Source organism: Ambystoma mexicanum, chromosome 1q (genome assembly GCF_040938575.1).
Source record: "Ambystoma mexicanum isolate Mex_15411 chromosome 1q, UKY_AmexF1_1, whole genome shotgun sequence".
NCBI classification, from domain to species: Eukaryota; Metazoa; Chordata; class Amphibia; order Caudata; family Ambystomatidae; genus Ambystoma; species Ambystoma mexicanum.
In genome coordinates, this window is record NC_090922.1 from 597,425,777 (window position 1) to 597,444,251 (window position 18,475).

Consider the following 18,475-nt stretch of genomic DNA (forward strand, 5'->3'; position numbering starts at 1 on the left):
GTATCGGTAGTACATTGCTATTATCAGGGGATACTAACCACAGGCATGGGAAAGAGTCATGGGACAGGCCATGGCTAGTGGGCCCCCAAAAATAACTATCAGTGTGGCCACAGCCAAAGGCCATGGCTAGTGGGTCCTAAAGAAACATTATTGGTGAAACATGTAAAATTACCATGGCCAAATGGTGTGGGAACTTCGGCCATGTCTAGTGGGCTCCAAAAAAACCTAGTGGTGTTGCCACAACAAAGGTCATGGCTAGTGGTCCCCAAAGAAGCCTAGTGGTGTGGCCACAGCCAAAGGCCATGGCTAGTGGGCCCCTTTAAGAAACCATAGTGGTGCATCAATGACCGAAGGCCATGGCTAGTGGGCTGTAAAGAAACCGATTGGCGCAACGTGTACAGTGGCTACAGCAGAAACTCAAGCCCACCGTCCATGGCTGAAGGTCATGGCTAGTGAACCCTAAAGAAAATTGTTGGTGCAAAATGTACAGTGATATTCAAACCAAAGAAAGGAAATCCACATGTAAACTCCTAATTATTTAAAGGTGTTAGTCATTAAGATTTAGAAAAGACTAGTTACTATGCTCTAAAAGAGTCATCAAAATGGAAAAAGAGAAATATACAGTTGTGTCATCAAAATTGTGTAGATTTATTACCAACATAGAAATTGTTTCAAACGTTAAATAAGTATACAAATAAATTCAAATATCTATTTGGCCATGACTCAGACAATCTGCCATGACTCGAACAATCTGGCTACTGGACAGGACCACGAGGGACCGGCAATGGGGTTAAAGTGAGGATGGCCACAAGTGGCTGTGTGGTAACGTTTTTTAAATCAAGGTAGGTTTGAAAAGGAAAGAAAATTCTGGCCATGGCTAAAGCCTGCGGTGCTGGCCACGATTGCATCAACAGATCGAAGTGACTACCGCTGTATACACTGCAAGCCCCAACTGGCTCCAAGACAAATGCTAATCAGCAAATAATTACTGAGCACGCCGAACCAGGAGCCATGTGGTCACTGGGCCACCCCTCCAAATCATCAACCATACTTGTGACGATACCGGGACAAGATATTGGGATTGTATCCCGGACTCATTTCCAGCAACGACTGGCCCTCAATCCAAATGCCTTGAGAAAGACCCTAGAGGGTCTAAACACATGCCTGCTGACTTCTAACAATACATATAGCACCAACAATATTTTCCAGCGCTCAGGTGAACAGGGCTCACTCTTCTATTTGAAACATAATACTTGAAGAAGGAAGGGCACGTTCACAACAGAACCCCATCCCCAGCAGCAGGGTAATCCATTTAAAGTACTAAATGAAGCAGAGTGATCTACCCATAATCTTCATAATCGTGTACTCTAATTTTATCATTGGGGCATGCAGCATGGCCAAAGCTCTAGGTTTAAATGGGAAAATACATTCTGCTTGCGGCTGCAGCCCGAAATGCTGCACGGATTTGCAGCAAACTCGTTCAAGGAGCATTGGCAAGGACGTGAATTTATTTTAAAATGTCTTTATTGGCATTTGTTATAAGCACAACAGCAGTATGACAGTAATTGTCTTCTGCGGCATAATATAGTCAAATCGACATGTAGTCAGCCGATAAATTAAACAGTAAACATTAACTTAAAATGTTTAACAATAACAATAAATGTCTCCTTGTGGTTGGCAGATAGGCCGGTTTGGGAGAGTTGGCAGGGGGCGGGTCGGGGAGGGCAAGGGGCAAGGAGGGGAGGATGGAGCCCGCAGCTGAAGGATTAGTTCTGTTTCCGGCGATTATCTGTTTATGTGGCTTTGTGGAGGTCAGTTCAGATAGCTTGGGGATACATCATTCAAGGGGGCTTTTCGTCGTTGGAGGGGTGTAACAGTGCCCACATCAGGGCCTTCCAGTTGTCTAGTGCCTGACTTGCTTCGTCTGGGATTTAGCAACGCTATCTTCCCAGGCCAAGGTTTCCGCCTCGACCCAGTGTTGGCAAGGACCTGAAAGCATGGTTTTGCAAATGTGTCTGTGTTTTATTTTTTGAAAAGTGTCATAATGTAGGTACAAAAAATAGAATATACCTTTGATGACTGAGGTATAGCCTGTGGCCATGGGCAGTGGGCAGATTGACCGGACAATCTGGCCACTGGCCATGACCACGAAGGAACGGCAATGGGGTTTAAGTCAGCATGGCCACCAGGGACCGGCTATGTGGTAAAGTTGTTCAAAATTGGAATAGGTTTAAATTGGAAAAATGATTCTACTCGTGGCTATAGCCCAAAGTGCTCGACAGGATTTCAGCAAACATTCGCAATGAGCATTAGCAAGGACCTGAAAGCATGGTTTTGCAAATTACATTTGTGATGCCATCTCTAATGTCCTAGTGTTTGTCTTAGCAGTGCACGGTGGTGTTGCGAGTTAGGGTTACCATAACTGGAGAAATTCTGGGTGTTTTCGGTTTTCCAATGAAAATATATATATATATACACACATATGTATGGTTTGTGGGCCAGCAGCCGGAGGGCTGTGAAATGGTTGTACCACATTTTCATTTTTTTCCACTTGTGACCTGATTAACATTGGTATTTTTTCAATAATTCTGCATTTGGAGAGTATATTTTGGCAATTGGGCCGAGGACTAAGCATGGCTCTGTGAGAGTGCAATCCTGAGCGTATGCTTTTACACTTTGTTCATTTTTTCCAAGAATTTAGTTGCTGCAACTGGAAGTATCCTGGAGATGTTAAAGGCACTCCAGTATATGCACCAACCAAAAAAGCACCGGGGCACTTGGTCTGTGCTGTCAAACATGTGTGAAATGTATTGAAACATCAGTGCGTTAATGTAACAAATACAATCGTAGAAAAAGACATGGACTTACTAAGGATACTTAAAGTCCCGGAGTTTGCACTCCGTGCTCACTGCGCGCTCCGTCCCATAAGCCGAGACTTCGTCAGGTGCTTACATTATCCTAGATTCAGGCAAGTGTTTATAAAAACTGCACTCCGATAATTAATCAAGGTGTTAAATCAAGGCACAAAGCTAACATGTGTTCAATTGCTTGTTGTGTCGCCCCAGTGGGCTTGAACAGAATGTGTGCAAACGGTAACATCTGGATAAAATCAATGTGAACTATCACGGATTAGATATTTCTGGTGATAAATTCATACATACTTCTAAACTTCACATTACAAGAGTTTCCACAGATTATAATCAGCAGTTAAGCAGGTGTACTGCTAGTTCTTCATCTGTCGTAAGCCCTAATGGCTTAAGAGTCCCAAATTTGATGATAAGGTTGGATTCAAGTTGTCTCATGCATCTTTCGCTGTTTCCATTTCTTCTGTGTTCCGTGATGTGGGCAAGTGCCTTGAACTTCTGTGTTTCTCCTCTATGTGCTGCTAGTGGATAACTAGTATCCTTATTTTTAATTGCTCTATACTGGAGATGTATCCTTAGCTTGAGAGGGCATATCCTAGATCCAATGTACATCATTCCACACTGGCATGCAATGCCATAAACCACAAATTTAGTTGTGCAGGTGATGTGTTGGTTAATGAGCTATCATTGTTGGCTTTCTTTTCCAAATCGTATTGTGTCTCCTGTCTCTACCAGCACACATATCTTGCATTTTAGGCATTTGTAAAAGCCATTCTTCATGCTTAGCCATGTGTTTTTATTGGTCTTATGTGAATCACTGGGTGCTATATATTCTTTGATGGGTTTGTCTCTGGAGAACGTCACCTTCGGATAGTTGCCTACATAATCATCTAGATCCTCATCGGATTGGAGTATGTTCCAGTGTTTCTTCAAGATATGCATCACATCTCTCACTCTTTTGGAGAAGGGTGTAATGAATCTCAGTGTATCGTTTTCTTAATTTTTCTTTTTACTTGTGAGTAATTGATTTCTCTCCAATTTTTCGTGTTTTTTTCGTAGCCAGCTCTATATGTATTTATTTATTTATTTGAATTTGTAAAAGCGCACTTGCAGCCCATGGGCATCAAGGTGTATCTTGCATTGTATAGACTTGAGCTTCAAATCACGCCTTGATCTTGCCAGACAGATTCTTTCTGGAAATCCTCTTCTTTGGAACAGTTTCTCTTAGCCCTAAGGAATTTCCCATAGGGTATGCGTGTTACCAAATTGGTGGAATGATGGCTTCTAGCATGTAGTATGGAGTTAGAAGCTGTGGGTTTCCTGAAAGGTTTGCTTTGTAGACAGCCTTTGTCTGGAAACAGCACTACAACGAGAAAGACTAGTTCTTTTTTGCTGGCGGTCATAGTCAGGTGAAGATTGAGAGAGTTATTGTTTAATATCTGAATGTATTTGTCAAGTGACTCCAGTGACCCATTCCAGATGATGAAAAGATTGTCAATGAAACAATACCTTCTTATTTTTCATGCAGTGTAGCTGTCATATTTTCCATCCCAGGCTTCCGTCAGCTCCCTAAATAACACAACCAAAGGAAGGTATATTGGTGTGTGTCCAATATCAGCTCATCCAAAAACACAGGGGCTCTAGAGAGTCTTAAATAAAAAATCAGACACTGAATTCACTATCTGTACATAAACCAATTTAACACAAATCAAATATAAAGAGTTCATCAACCTAGATGATCATACAATAATGTTAAACTACATACATAAAAAACGTACAACAAACAAAAAATGTTTGCATGCGTAACTAAACCTAAAAACACATGACATTCGAATGTCACTTCAAAATAGTGTAATAGTCTGTGCATATTATTCCTTTGAATGTTATCCCAAACTTCATTAATACGTGCATATTAATGAAGTTTAGGATAATATTCAAAGGCCATGAAAAGCCATAATTAGGTTCTAGTCAGATATTTCTGTAACAGTACTTATGATGCTAGTCAGGGTGTATTTTGAAAAAAGAGGGTTTGCTCCTGATTACGTTTAAATGAAACATGTATTCAGTTACTTCCGAACACCTCAATGAAAGATCAAACAAACAGAAAATAGTCACTTAAAATCCCTTTGTATAAATTCATCTAAATCATTTGCTTACAAATCATTTTTAGATCAAGCAAAAGACGACTGCAACAAGCATATATATATATATATATATATGTATATATATATATATATATATATACATACATATATATATATATATATATATATATATATATATATATATATCACTGTCTCTAGTGCATTTGTGTCACATACATCCACTCAAATGATTGTATTTTATCTTTTTTCAATTCTTTTTTATCCCTTTATAAGATGGCAGACCAAGATTTCTATTTGGTTTCTCTAGTCATCACCTAATCATTATGTGCTTTTAAAAAAATAATAATCATAGATCTTCATGTTTCGACCTTTTCATTGTGTCAATTCCTTTTGTATCACAATTAGGTCTTCTGCAGGATCAAAATATTCAAGATTACAATTTCTTTACTGTGTTGATAATTCGTTCTGCACTTTTTTCTGCGTAATATTCATCTGTCCAAAATTTAATTTGCAATCATTTTCCATGAGTTGGTTGATCTATTCATATCAACGGTTTTGTTTAGTCAATTTCAACTTCAGAATACTTCATATTCCATCGTGTGATGTTTCAAGTCAGGGTATAACACAACTGAATGATGTGAATTTAATGGAGTCTGTTATTTTTCTTGAACAAGCAGAGTATTATTTGGTGCTCAGTAATATCTATCATAGGAGGGTAAGCACCAGTTTCCCATAAAAACATGCATCTACTTATTAAAGTCAATGAAATCTAGTCCGGTCTAATTATGTAGACTCAAATGGTTAGTAATCAGATAAAGGTTTGGATTAATAGATTACCATTTACGGGGAAAGTATGTGACATGGAATCAATTGTATCTGGTAACCGGGGTAGACAACTCTCTTGTTTGGTTGTTTATTTATGAATAATAGGTGTGTAATAAATATTCACTCTCTTTCTCTTTTTTCCTCTCTCTCTCTTTCTCTCTCTCTCTCTCTCTCTCTCTCTCTCTCTCTCTCTCTCTCTCTCTCTCTCTCACACACTCCCTCTCTCTCACACACCCCCTCTCTCTCTCTGTATGTGTTTGAATGGGGCAGCTCAGGAGTGACATGAGATCGTTATTTATCATATATAGACTAGTGAATGCACACACTCATGCTTCAAGAAAAACCATCAACAACAGGCAAAGATGTGTAATCATGCATGACAGAACAGACAGAGCACAAGTAGATTCTAGGATGTGGCAGCAATCATGGCAATGGGGTGGTTGCATGGCCAGGACAGCCCTGACCTGCTGTCAATATTAATGTTTCCAAGTAAAGGTTTGTTTAGTGCTTTATGTAAGGTCTGAAAACTTTAGCTGACGTCAAACATTGGGGGAGACCAGAGGTTCAGTAATTGGAGATATCAGATGAAGTTCTAACTTTGGGTTTCTCTCTCCCTTTAATAGTTCTTGGAATCCAGAATCTGCGTCTGATACGCTCTGCACAGGAGTCGTTGACCGTTGGCTGGGATCAGGTTATGGAGGTGGACTACTACCTCATCCGTTACTATGCAGCCGGTCAGGAGTCCCTAGCCAAGCAGCTCCGGCTGTCCAAGGAGCAACTGGAGTATGAAATCCAGGGCCTTATACCAGGCACCCGGTACTACATCCTGCTCTACCAAGTGAAGAATGGACTTTCGAGTGAGCCCGGAGAGCTGCAAGCTACCACAGGTACAGACTAGCAATTGTCTGTCCCCAGGCCACCATGGGTATTGAGCAACCATTAACAAGCAATGTATGAATGCAGGCCTCAACTGGTATGGCTGGAAATGTCTTTCCTTAGTCCATCACAAGTAGTGACTGGTCAAAGATTGGCTATCGGTTTCTCACACAACACTGATACCTAGTGGTCTTTCTCTCCTTCTAGCTGATCCAGACTTTTCCTTCATTTGGCAACTCATTTCATGTTCTTCAATAAAGATGTGACAGAACTTAATTATGAGTGTAAGAGGTTGTTGCCTGATGACGGTTGAACGACGTGGTGTCCCAGTCCCCATCCTGCTTATCTGTCCTCTGTGGTACTTGTATGGCAGATTACCTTGCTACTCCTGATCAGTGAGATCCACAATGGCTGGCAAGGGGCGCTCCTCTTGCTCCTGTATTGTTATATCTTGCAAAACTGGTATGCTTGCATTTCTTCTTGTTCCTGCAAATGGAGAGAGTCCATGGGGACCAATCCATCTATCATAGATTGAAAGATTGAACTAAGGATGGTAGTTCTCCCTTGAGAGGAAGTGGAAATATCTGACACGAGTGACACTGATCAACATTCAAAGAGACCTATCTGTAAGTCCACATTGGACAGTGGAGTCTTGATGGCAGAGTATGTGTAGTGATGTTATGCCTGCTAACCTTCCTGTTAAGGTGCCCTGCGATCCTGCATCCCTGGTCCCCCTGCTTCCTTAAGATAGTGCATGCCTGCTCATGCTCCTTTTCCTGTAACTGAGATTGTGCATGCTTGGATCACTTGTGCAGGTCTTACATGCCTGATCACCCTTCTGATATTGTGTCCTGAGGTAATGTATGTCGTGTCACTCTCCAGCGTGTGTGTCTTGTGATCCTGCACACTTGGAACTCTTGACAAACATCTACTTATAAGACCATGAATGACTGATTCTCCTTTTGAGTTCCAGCTCATGCCACTGCTCATGTGTCCCAAGGTCCTACATGTCGAGTAGCTCTGTTGTGTCTTGACATTCTTCTTTCCTAGTCATCCTATTGCGCCTGTGTCTTGCCATCCTACAGACTTGCCCCCACTCTTCTCGGGTTCTGAGTTCCTGCATAATTTGTTCCCACACCCCTATGTCAGTTTCTTGAGATTCTGCATGACTGGCCATCTCCTGTATTCCTCGGCTCTGCGATCTTTCATGTCTGGAAAACCTCCTGCTCTGTGCCCTGTAATCATACATCCCTGATTACCCTCTTGTTCTTATTTCCTGGGCTTATGCATGCCACATCACCTTCTTGGTCCAGGTCCTTGAGCTCCTGCATGCCTTAGCCAGCCATAAGACTCCACACAGTTTCTTCTATCCAGTGTCATTGTTAATGAGTTCCAGATTCATCTATTTACTTTTCCTGAGACTATTTACTCCAATCTAAGATCTGCCAATTTTCCCTTTTTGCTCCCAGAGGGTTATAGAGCTAACTCACACTACTACATTTTTTGTGAGTTCGTGAGTACATTTATTTTTGCACAGGATGCACTGTGAACCACTTAGTGTCTGCGAAAAAGACAAGATAGAAACAGCTTGGAGTTTGAGGTTGTACAATCTTGGCATGTTTGGTGAGCGGTGGATAGAACAGGTGCAACGTGCTGGTCTTGGAAGCAAGACCACAAAGGGCAACAGAGGTTACGATCCCGGATTTGCGCTTAGAAACCAAACACAGGTACTCAGTGTGTTGTAAAAAAAACTATTAAATACATAAATGGGGACCAGCAGGTTGAATGCTGGTCTTCAAAAAAGGGGCCATTTCATTAAGGCAGCCTGCAATTAGGTGACCTCAAGGGAGATCACTCCTGTAGACCTTATGATGGGAGTACACCCCATCAATTATGTAGAATGGCACCAAGTCACCAGGAAGCATCACTAGAGCAAGAGAAGGTAGGTCCGCAGTGAAAAGACCTTCTGCCTCATGTGATCTATGTTACAATCCTCAGCTGTCATGACCAGCCATATCTACAATGTATCTTTTGGCACTAACAAGGGATGCACAGAGACATACATTAGCCTCATGCAACTCACCATCTCCACTTTGTATTTGTCTTCTCTCTGCAGACATGTCTTTATTAGGTACCATCTGGGTGGCCGGGGAGACAGAGAACTCGCTGGAGGTGGAGTGGGAAAACCCTGCAACCGAGCTGGATCACTACAAGATGAGTTATGCTGCCCTGCAGGGAGCTGGGACCGAGGTGGTGGTGCCAAAGAGTCGGGATCCCAAGACCAGTTACATCATCAGCGGTGAGGCAGCGGGAGTCACTGCATGGCTGGGTTGGCATGTTCAGTGAGGCTTGGCTGAAGTATTGTTTTATTTACTTATCTGGTGTTTCGCAATGCGCTAGATGCGTCCAGAGTTTCACATGGAAGATAAGAAGCCAAAAGAAGATCCAACGACCATTGGATTGAACTTTATTCAACTTGCCAGAGTCTTAGAAAAATCTTTAATTGATTTAGATAAAAACAAACAAAATGCTTCTGGAACTTTAGATGTGTTGTCCCAAAAAAGGATAAGTAGGGCATTTGAATTTTGTATTTCTTTTGTATTTATTAATAGAACATCAATTTTCAATTTCGATCAGAAATGATATTCAATAACACATTAACAGAAGGAGGCGGCATTCCCCGGATGGGTGTCTGTACTATAGCGCAAACCAGTGCCAGTTTATGAGTATGTGAACAAAGTGGGACATAGACCAGGGACAAAACAAAATAAAACAAAATGGGTGATTTACAAAGGTAACATCCTATGGGGGCAACTGCTGCAAATTAAATGCAAGTAATGTACAAATATACAACATTACATTATGGCGTGGTACTGAATGGAGAGGTTGGGTCAGGCAGAGAAGATGGGGGAGGTGTTGAGGAGCTCCTGCTTTGACCAGTGGGTGAAGTTTAAGCTGAGCTTTGAAGAGATCCACTGTTGGGCTGGCTTTGCTTCTGATGGGATGCAGGTTCCAATGGAGCAGGGTGAGTAGGGCGAAAGAGTAGAATTGAGAGGAGGCACGGAGGGGGAATGGGACAGTGAGGTTGAGTGATGAGGAGGTGTGGAGGAACGACATGGTGAGCAGACAGAGGCAGCATCAGCCAAGTATTGAGGAGCAAGCCCATTGATAGCTTTGTAATCTAGGAGAGGAAACCTGAAAAGTGAGCGGTTGTGCATCGAGAGCCAACAAGCATGGTGTCAGAAGGTAGACATGGGAAAGAATCTGCTTAGACTGTAGCGAGTGCAGGTAGCAACGATGAGAACATTGTCTTGTCGGAGGAAGGAGTCACTGGGAAGTCCAAGTAGTAGGCTAGAGCAGTGGTCAAGTTTGCACAGCATGAGTGTGGAGATTTGAGTTGTCATAGAGTTGTGAGGAAGAAATGGATGAATGTTGAGAAGGTAACTAAGGACAGCACAGGTGGTGGTAGTGATGAATTGTTGCATATGAAGGTTGCTATCAAAGAGGACTCCAAGGTTGCAAGCCTTGTTCAAGAGAGCGAAAAGGTCCAGAGGGAAGGAAATAGGAGAGGGTATGGTAGGGATGGAACTGGAAGCCAGTAGAAAGAGGGCTTCCATTTTCAAAGGGTTTTGCATTTGGAGAGCCTTCCAGCGATGGACTGGAGTGAGACAGTTGGGAATCTGCTCCAAGATGGCTGGGGTGGAGGAAAAGGATGACAAGATTAGCGTGTGTCAGCAAAGAGGTGTCAGAGAAAGCCAAAGGAAATTAATTTACCTATGACAGAGGTATAGAGGGTGTAGAGAAGAGGTCCAAGGACCTATCCTAGGGAGATACGAACGTGGAGAGTGGTGGGGACAGAAGATTGTGAGTTTCGGGAGATTTTAAAGGTGAGACCTTCCCTATAGTCAAAGGGGATATGAGAATAGGTGATTGGGAGTAAGTGTTTTGACCATTTGGGAATCAAATAGGAGTGCAATATGTGGTGTGCTGTGATGGGTGGGTGCTAATAAAGTAGAAGAGGTAGAGGAAAAGTAGTCAAGACAAGAAGGTGTCTGGGAGAAGTGTATGGCAGAAGGAGGATGGGGAAGGGATAGAGGAGGGCTGTGAGAATGTCACAATTTCTAGAGATTTTAGAGGACAAGTAGTGTGCAAATTTATTAGCAGAGAGCGGGAGGAGGCAATGGATATTGGCTTGGGAGATGTAAGCAGAATGATTGTGTAGGGTGGTGATTATGTTTGTAAAATCAGAGGATTTTGCAGAGTCCTCTGCAGAGGAGAGAGCTGCGAGGGAATTTCTGACAGCTATGAATAGATTGGGGGTCTTGGATTCATGCAGCATCGTAGGCCATGGTACATGTATGTTTTCATGGTCTGGATGTCAGAGGTGAGCCAGGACTGAGGACAGAGATTAGAAGGTGTGAATGTGCAAGCAGGATAGTGTTGGTCAAAGGGAGCCATAAGTGCATAGTGAAAGTCAGAAAATGCATAGTAAACGGAATGGGGAAGAGCTTCAGAAGAGAGGACCTTGCATCATCAAGGTAAGGGGCAAGAGGGTCCTGCTTGAATTTCATTTTGGTCATTGAGGAAGGGAGAAGAGGAGTAGAGGATGAGGGGACCGAAATGTCAAATTGGACAATGGAGTGATCAGAGGAGTAGGGCAAATTAGAGGTAAAGACAAGGTGAAGAGAGGTCCCACCAGAGTGAGTAGGTTGGTTGGGAGGGGAGTATAGGGAGTGATCATGTAGGGGGATTTAAATTGAATATGGGTGGCCACGGAGGAATTGGGAAGGTTAAAGTTTCCCAGCATGACAATGGGGATGTTGGTGGAAAGTGACTGTAGGAGATGGGTGAGATCAGGGAAGAAGGAGTTGAGAAGGCCAGGTGGTCGAGAGAGAGCCAGAACAGTGAAAGGAGTAGGAGGGATGTGTTTAATAGTGTTAAATTCAAAGGGTGAGGAGGTGATGTCAGACGGGACACAGTGCTGTCGATATTTGTATTATTTTATTTAAATGCACCAAACACCTTCCACAACATATTTTCGGACTGGTGTAATTGTATATACTAACTCTAGTCCTAGAATATTTGGTGAAAGTAGTGGATAGTGCATTTAAATAAAAGAATGAAAATATTGACAGCACTGTCGTTTTTTTTCATTCATTATAAACACTGCATACCAACACATTAGAGTGACTCACATCCATGACGTTATTGCTTTCACTGTAGCTGGTAGCACATCATTTGCGCTAGTGCACCGTCCCCAGAAAATGTGAAAACGGTGTGCTGCCCATTTAGAAAATCACATAACTGAAGGGCAAACCTCTCCACAAAGACATAAGAGCTGTGCTTATACACCTATGCAAGCAACAGTACTCTCTTCCCTGGCATAAACTGAATGCACTCAAAAGCAAACTACTACACACATACCATGTGATAAAGTTAACTCACCCGGCAATTAGAATATACAAAATGGCATTCATTCATTCATTGAAACCATTTGATGAATGTGTAACAATAAGCACAAATCCACAATTACAAAATACAAAACACTAAAATCACAAGCCCAAAAAAATAAAGAACAATGAAAAGGATTTCCTATATATGATCAAACAAGCTGCAGATCATAGAGACATCTGATGCAATTCACACAAAGATGTATAATCAGCCACAAATCGGCCTCTAAAAAGCAGTGCTTTCAAATGCTCAATTCTTTGTGAATCTGACAAATTACGACAAAGTTTGTCAACGTTCATATGGGTAAACACTGAAGGTATGGTATTTTAATACTTTAAAGTTTTAGTTGAGTTTGAATCAACCAAAGTTTGGATAGCTACTTAATAAATAGTCTTACTTAGCCGAATGGATTTTCTTACCTGTTGAATTATTGATCTTAGTGCCACACATTACGCTTATTGGCAACTTATTTTGTTGGGCTGTTTGGGTACAAACAACTAACACTCCAAGCAGCAAACACGTTTTGCAGTTAATCAGACTCTGTGTGTTTATTACCAAACAATTTTAGTGTTATGGCAAGCAGAAAATCCTATATCTCCCGTGGGATTAAATCGCAGGTCTGCTTTTCATGGTGCTGGTTATTGCGCTCCCTTTACTAATGTACCTCCGGTGGGATTAAATCAAAAGTCTGCTTCTCACTGGTGTTGGTTATTGTGCTCCTTTCACTAATGTACCTCCTGTGGGATTGAATCGCAAGTCTGCTTCTCACTTGTGTTGGTTATTGCGCCCCCTTTACTAATGTACCTCCGGTGGGATTGAATCGCAAGTCTGCTTCTCACTGGTATCAGTTATTGCTCTCCCTTTACTAATGTACCTCCTGTGGGATTAAATCAAAAGTCTGCTTCTCACTGGTGTTGGTTATTGTGCTCCTTTCACTAGTGTACCTCCTGTGGGATTGAATCGCAGGTCTGCTTCTCACTTGTGTTGGTTATTGCGCTCCCTTTACTAATGTACCTCCTGTGGGATTAAATCAAAAGTCTGCTTCTCACTGTTGTTGGTTATTGTGCTCCTTTCACTAATGTACCTCCTGTGGGATTAAATCAAAAGTCTGCTTCTCACTGGTGTTGGTTATTGTGCTCCTTTCACTAATGTACCTCTTGTGGGATTGAATCGCAATTCTTTTTCTCACTTGTGTTGGTTATTGCGCTGCCTTTACTAATGTACCTCATGTGGGATTAAATCGCAGTTCTTCTGCTTCTCGCTAGGGTTGGTTATTGCGCTCCCCTTATTAATTAATGGCAGGTCTGCTTCTCACTGGTGTTTGTTATTGCGCTCCCTTTACTAATGTAACTCCTGTATGATTGAATCGCAGGTCTGCTTCTCACTAGTGTTGGTTACTGCGCTCCCCTTACTAATTTACCTCATGTGGGATTGAATCGCAGGTCTGCTTCTCACTGGTGTAGGTTATTGCGCTCCCTTTACTAATGTAACTCCTGTATGATTGAATCGCAGGTCTGCTTCTCACTAGTGTTGGTTACTGCACTCCCCTTACTAATTTACCTCATGTGGGATTGAATCGCAGGTCTGCTTCTCACTGGTGTTTGTTATTGCGCTACGTTTACTGAAGTAGCTCCTGTGGTATTGAATCGCAAGTCTGCTTCTCACTGGTGTCGGTTATTGCGCTCCCTTTATTAAAGTAGCTCCTGTGGGATTGAATCGCAAGTCTGATTCTCACCGGTGCTGGTTATTGCACTCCATTCACTAATGTCTTTGGTTTCTCTCCACAGGCCTGGCTCCTTCCACTATGTACGAGATACAAGTGTGGTCTGTAAAGGGCGAGCTGGAGGGCAAAGCCTCCTCAACGAGTGGCACCACTGGTAAGTGTGACCAAATCCCTCCCTGACACCTCGACACGTGCTTGCCTTCTTACCCCGATGGCTCCTTCCATTCTGTGTGGAAATAGCACGTCAGTCTCTGAGGGTGCCCATCGATCCCTTCATTCTCACAGTCCACTCATACATCAAGTCACTCTTTGCTTTAGGCTCTTTCTTATCCGTTCCCTCGATTGTCCCAGGTGCACCCATTGGCTCATTCAACGATTACCAATGCCAATGACATGGTAACGCAGTGTTTCAATCAGCCATTGCCTCTCCATTGATAAGCTTGCTCGGGCATTGCATTACAGTCACTCACTTGATCTTGAGTTCACTTATAAACACGCCTGCTAATTAGTGCACCAATTCATTCACCGATTCAGGTGTGTAATTACTATTGTTTAAATGTTAATTTTTGTCATTCAAGATTTATAAAGTCCCTCCTGACACCCAATAGGCAGCCTCAACCTCTTGCTGAGACAGACCCTTTAGACCAGGATTTTCCAACACCAGGCCTCGAGGGCCAGATAAATGTTGGATTTTCAGGATAGCCCTCATTAATATTCATGAGAGATTTGCATACAATGATTCTAAATGTATGCATATTTTATCTCACGTATATTCATGAGGGATATCCTGAAAACACATCAGGATTCCGGCCCTCGAGGCCTGGAGTTGGACAACCCAGCTTTAGACCATAATGGGTGTTTAAACACGTCGATGGGCCGGCCACCCCTACACCTTTATGAAGTTGCTCAGCTTTGAGGACTTCTTGGAAATCGGGAGTGTTTGGCTGGAACACTCTGCACTTTAGAAGGTTGAGGTTTGCCAACAAATGGTCAGACCCTAAAACCAGCATAGACTCCCAGATACATCCGACCATTTTGACATGATCGTGTCTAGGCAGGGGACGCAGGAAGCAAAATATCACAAGCCGCAATACGATCCAAAAACCTGGCCCTTTTAGGTCTACATGGGCCATCTAACCAATAGTTAACAGCTCCATGAATTAGGAGTTGGTGATTGGCTATGCCTCACGTGAAAAGAAATAAGAGACATTAGAAAGAAACTCAGCCACAGGGCCCAGGGGAGAATTCATATAGAAAAGGCACTATTTCCAATACAACCCAGCAAGATAGATTTAGCAATAGTTAACTGATCATTCATTAATTCATTTGCATTATTTTGCTTGATGATTTATTCATTCACTGCTAAACGTGCATCATTCCTTATCTCGCATGATCGTCGGGTTGATCACTCATTCCTTCTCATATCTTGTCACTTGGTTCTTCATACACTGTCCTGTGTCTGATTATTCAATTTCATTCCTTGGCTTGATCATTCACTAGCGCCTTGTGCAAAATGTGTTTTTTCATTGGTCCTTTTACTCATTTGTTCACGTGAGCATCTAATAATCCATTCTTTTTTAGGATCACGAATCTCATTAATTTGGGAGCTCATTAACACTGTTTACTTGATCAATTAGTTAGACAATCCTCTGTGTGAATGGGCTTTCCTTTATCTGTCGCCACTTGCTTTACAATGCAATCAAGAATTAATTGGCTCAACCAAACATATCTTTATTCATTTCAATTTTTTAAGTAATTCCTTCTTGTACTTAAATTCAGCTGAGCTGAGTGTTCATCTGCTCACTCCTTCATTTTTGACTTGCTCGTTTGTTATTCCTCTGATTGGTTAAGTGGTGGGATCCAAGCCATGGCAAGCGAGCAGGTGGTGGGTGGGGTCAGAGGGCCAATTCACTGCTTATTGAAACAGAGGAGTGGACAGAGGCGCAAAAGGAATGAAGAGAGGGCCAAGTCACTGGGTAGACAGGCGAGTGAGTGGACAGAGGGCCAAATGATTGAGCACAGGATCACGTCACTGGGTAGACAGGCGAGTGAGTGGGCAGATGGCCAAATGATTGAGCACAGGATCACGTCACTGGGTAGACAGGCGAGTGAGTGGGCAGATGGGCAAATGATTGAGCACAAGATCAAGTCACTGGGTAGACAGGCGAGTGAGTGGACGGAGAGGCAAATGATTGAACACAGGATCGAGTCACTCCGTAGACAGGCGAGTGAGTGGAAGGAGAGCCAAATGAATGAACACAGGATCAAGTCACTGGGCAGACTGGCGAATGAGTGGACAGAGAGCCAAAAGATTGAACACAGGATCAAGTCAAGGAGTAGACAGGCGAGTGAGTGGACAGAGAGCCAAAATATTGAACACAGGATGAAGTCACTGGGTAGACAAGCGAGTGAGTGGACAGAGGGCCAAATGATTGAACATCGGATCAAGTCACTGGGTGGACAGGCGAGTGAGTGGATGGAGGGCCAAATGATTGAACACAGGACAAGTCACTGGGTAGACAGGCGAGTGAGTGGACAGAGGGCCAAATGATTGAACACAGGATCAAGTCACTGGGTAGATAAGCGAGTGAGTGGACAGAGGGCCAAATGATTGAACACAGCACCAAGTCACTTGTAGACAGGTGAGTGAGTGGACACGGGGCCAAATGATTGAACACAGGATCAAGTCACTGGGTAGACAGGCGAGTGAGTGTACAGAGGGCCAAATGATTGAGCACAGCATCAAGTCACTTGTAGACAGGCGAGTGAGTGGACAGAGGGCCAAATGATTGAACACAGGATCAAGTCACTGGGCAGATAAGCGAGTGAGTGGACAGAGGGCCAAATGATTGAACACAGCACTAAGTCACTTGTAGACAGGTGAGTGAGTGGACACGGGGCCAAATGATTGAACACAGGATCAAGTCACTGGGTAGACAGGCGAGTGAGTGGACAGAGGGCCAAATGATTGAGCACAGCATCAAGTCACTTGTAGACAGGCGAGTGAGTGGACAGAGGGCCAAATGATTGAACACAGGATCAAGTCACTGGGTAGATAAGCGAGTGAGTGGACAGAGGGCCAAATGATTGAACACAGCATCAAGTCACTTGTAGACAGGCGAGTGAGTGGACAGAGGGCCAAAAGAACCAACAGAGGACCAAGTCACTGGATAGAGAAGCGGGTGAGTGGAGAGAGTGCCAAGTGAAAGAACAGAAATTCAAGTCACTGGGTAGTGACAAGTGAGTGGACAGAGGGCCAAATGAACAAACAGAGGGCTAAGCCACTGGGTAGTGTCAAGTGAGTGGACAGAGGGCCAAATTCACAGAGGACCGAGTCACCGGGTGGGGGGGATACATGGAGACAGAGCGCCAGATGAACAAACAGAGGACCAAGCCACTGGATAGCGATGCAAATGAGTGGACAGAGGGCCAAATGTCTAACAGAGGATCAAGTTAATTGGTGAAGGAAAATGTGAATGGACAAGCGCCGAAATTAATGAACAGAGGATCAGAGTAATGGGTGGTGAAGCAAGTGAAAGGGTGATGGGGCATCTGAGTGGGTGGAGAATCAAGATCATGAGCAGTGGGCCAAGTTGCAACAATGTTGATGGTGAAAGAACCAGGAGAATGGACTGAGAACCTATTGTTTGGGTGAAGAACCAGATACTTTACAGGTGACTCTGTGAATGAGCTTAAGACCAAATATCTGCATGTAAGAGCAAAACTAGACAGATGGGTGAAGGAACAAGTCACATGAATGGAAAGAGGACATAGTCAATGCGTGAAGAAATAAGTGGCCAGCTGGAGAACCATAATTATGGTGGGAGAGATCATTACTCATGTGAAGAACCGAGTAAACTAAATGAAGGAAATTGGACAGATGACCAAGTGTAATTATGGAGGACAAAGTAAAAATGATAGGATGACCAGGGAAATGTGTGGCAGACCAAACCAGTAGGTGGGGAAATAAGCCAATGACCAGATGTCCACATTGATGGGCGGAGGACCACAACAGTGAACCAATTAACAGGTAGAGTACCAAGTGACCGGGTTGCCCATCAGTTGAATAGGTTAAAACAAAGTCAATGAGGGAAGGCCCAAATAATGGGCAACAATGACCAAGTGGCTGAGAGATGGACCAGGTCTCCCTGGCGAGGAATACATCAATGGGCGGAGAGATCAAGTTAACAGATGCAGGGCCAAGTGTGCAAATGGAGAACAAAATCCATGAGAGGCAGTTCACGCCCAATGGATACAGGTTCTAATTGATGGTCAATAGACCACGTTAAACGGGAAATGTAAAAGACTCTAGGACCAAGTGCTCATTGTATTCAAGTCCTAAATTCTGAACAGTACAGACTCTTTAGATGCAGAAGGTGTATGGCATCCCGTCATTCCAGCAAAGCTTGTTATCCACATGCATTGGCTGCCAGTGCCTCCTTCCTGATACCAGGCCAGCTGCCATATTTTACAAAGGCTGCAGGCAGCTAGGCCCATGTAAGAAATCCCATGATTACCATCTGTGTCTTGGTCATCTCTGCCATTGATCAGTGTTGGGTGAATGGATTGGGTTGTGACGTGAAGGACTAGGCTTGGAGTGTGTTGGGGCAGTCCAGTTTAGAGGTTTGAGG

At 43.2% G+C, this 18,475-nt stretch overlaps 1 protein-coding gene across 4 annotated transcripts in view; it reads left to right on the forward strand.

The window, feature by feature from the left end:
* Window positions 1-18,475, forward strand: part of TNN (tenascin N) — a 235,065-nt gene that overhangs the window by 165,745 nt on the left and 50,845 nt on the right. For all 4 annotated transcript variants that reach the window (XM_069641134.1, XM_069641135.1, XM_069641132.1 and 1 more), the window contains exons 4-6: window positions 6,418-6,681; window positions 8,787-8,969; window positions 13,909-13,998. In XM_069641134.1, coding sequence (XP_069497235.1) covers window positions 6,418-6,681; window positions 8,787-8,969; window positions 13,909-13,998 — 537 coding nt within the window. The remainder of the gene's footprint in view (window positions 1-6,417; window positions 6,682-8,786; window positions 8,970-13,908; window positions 13,999-18,475) is intronic.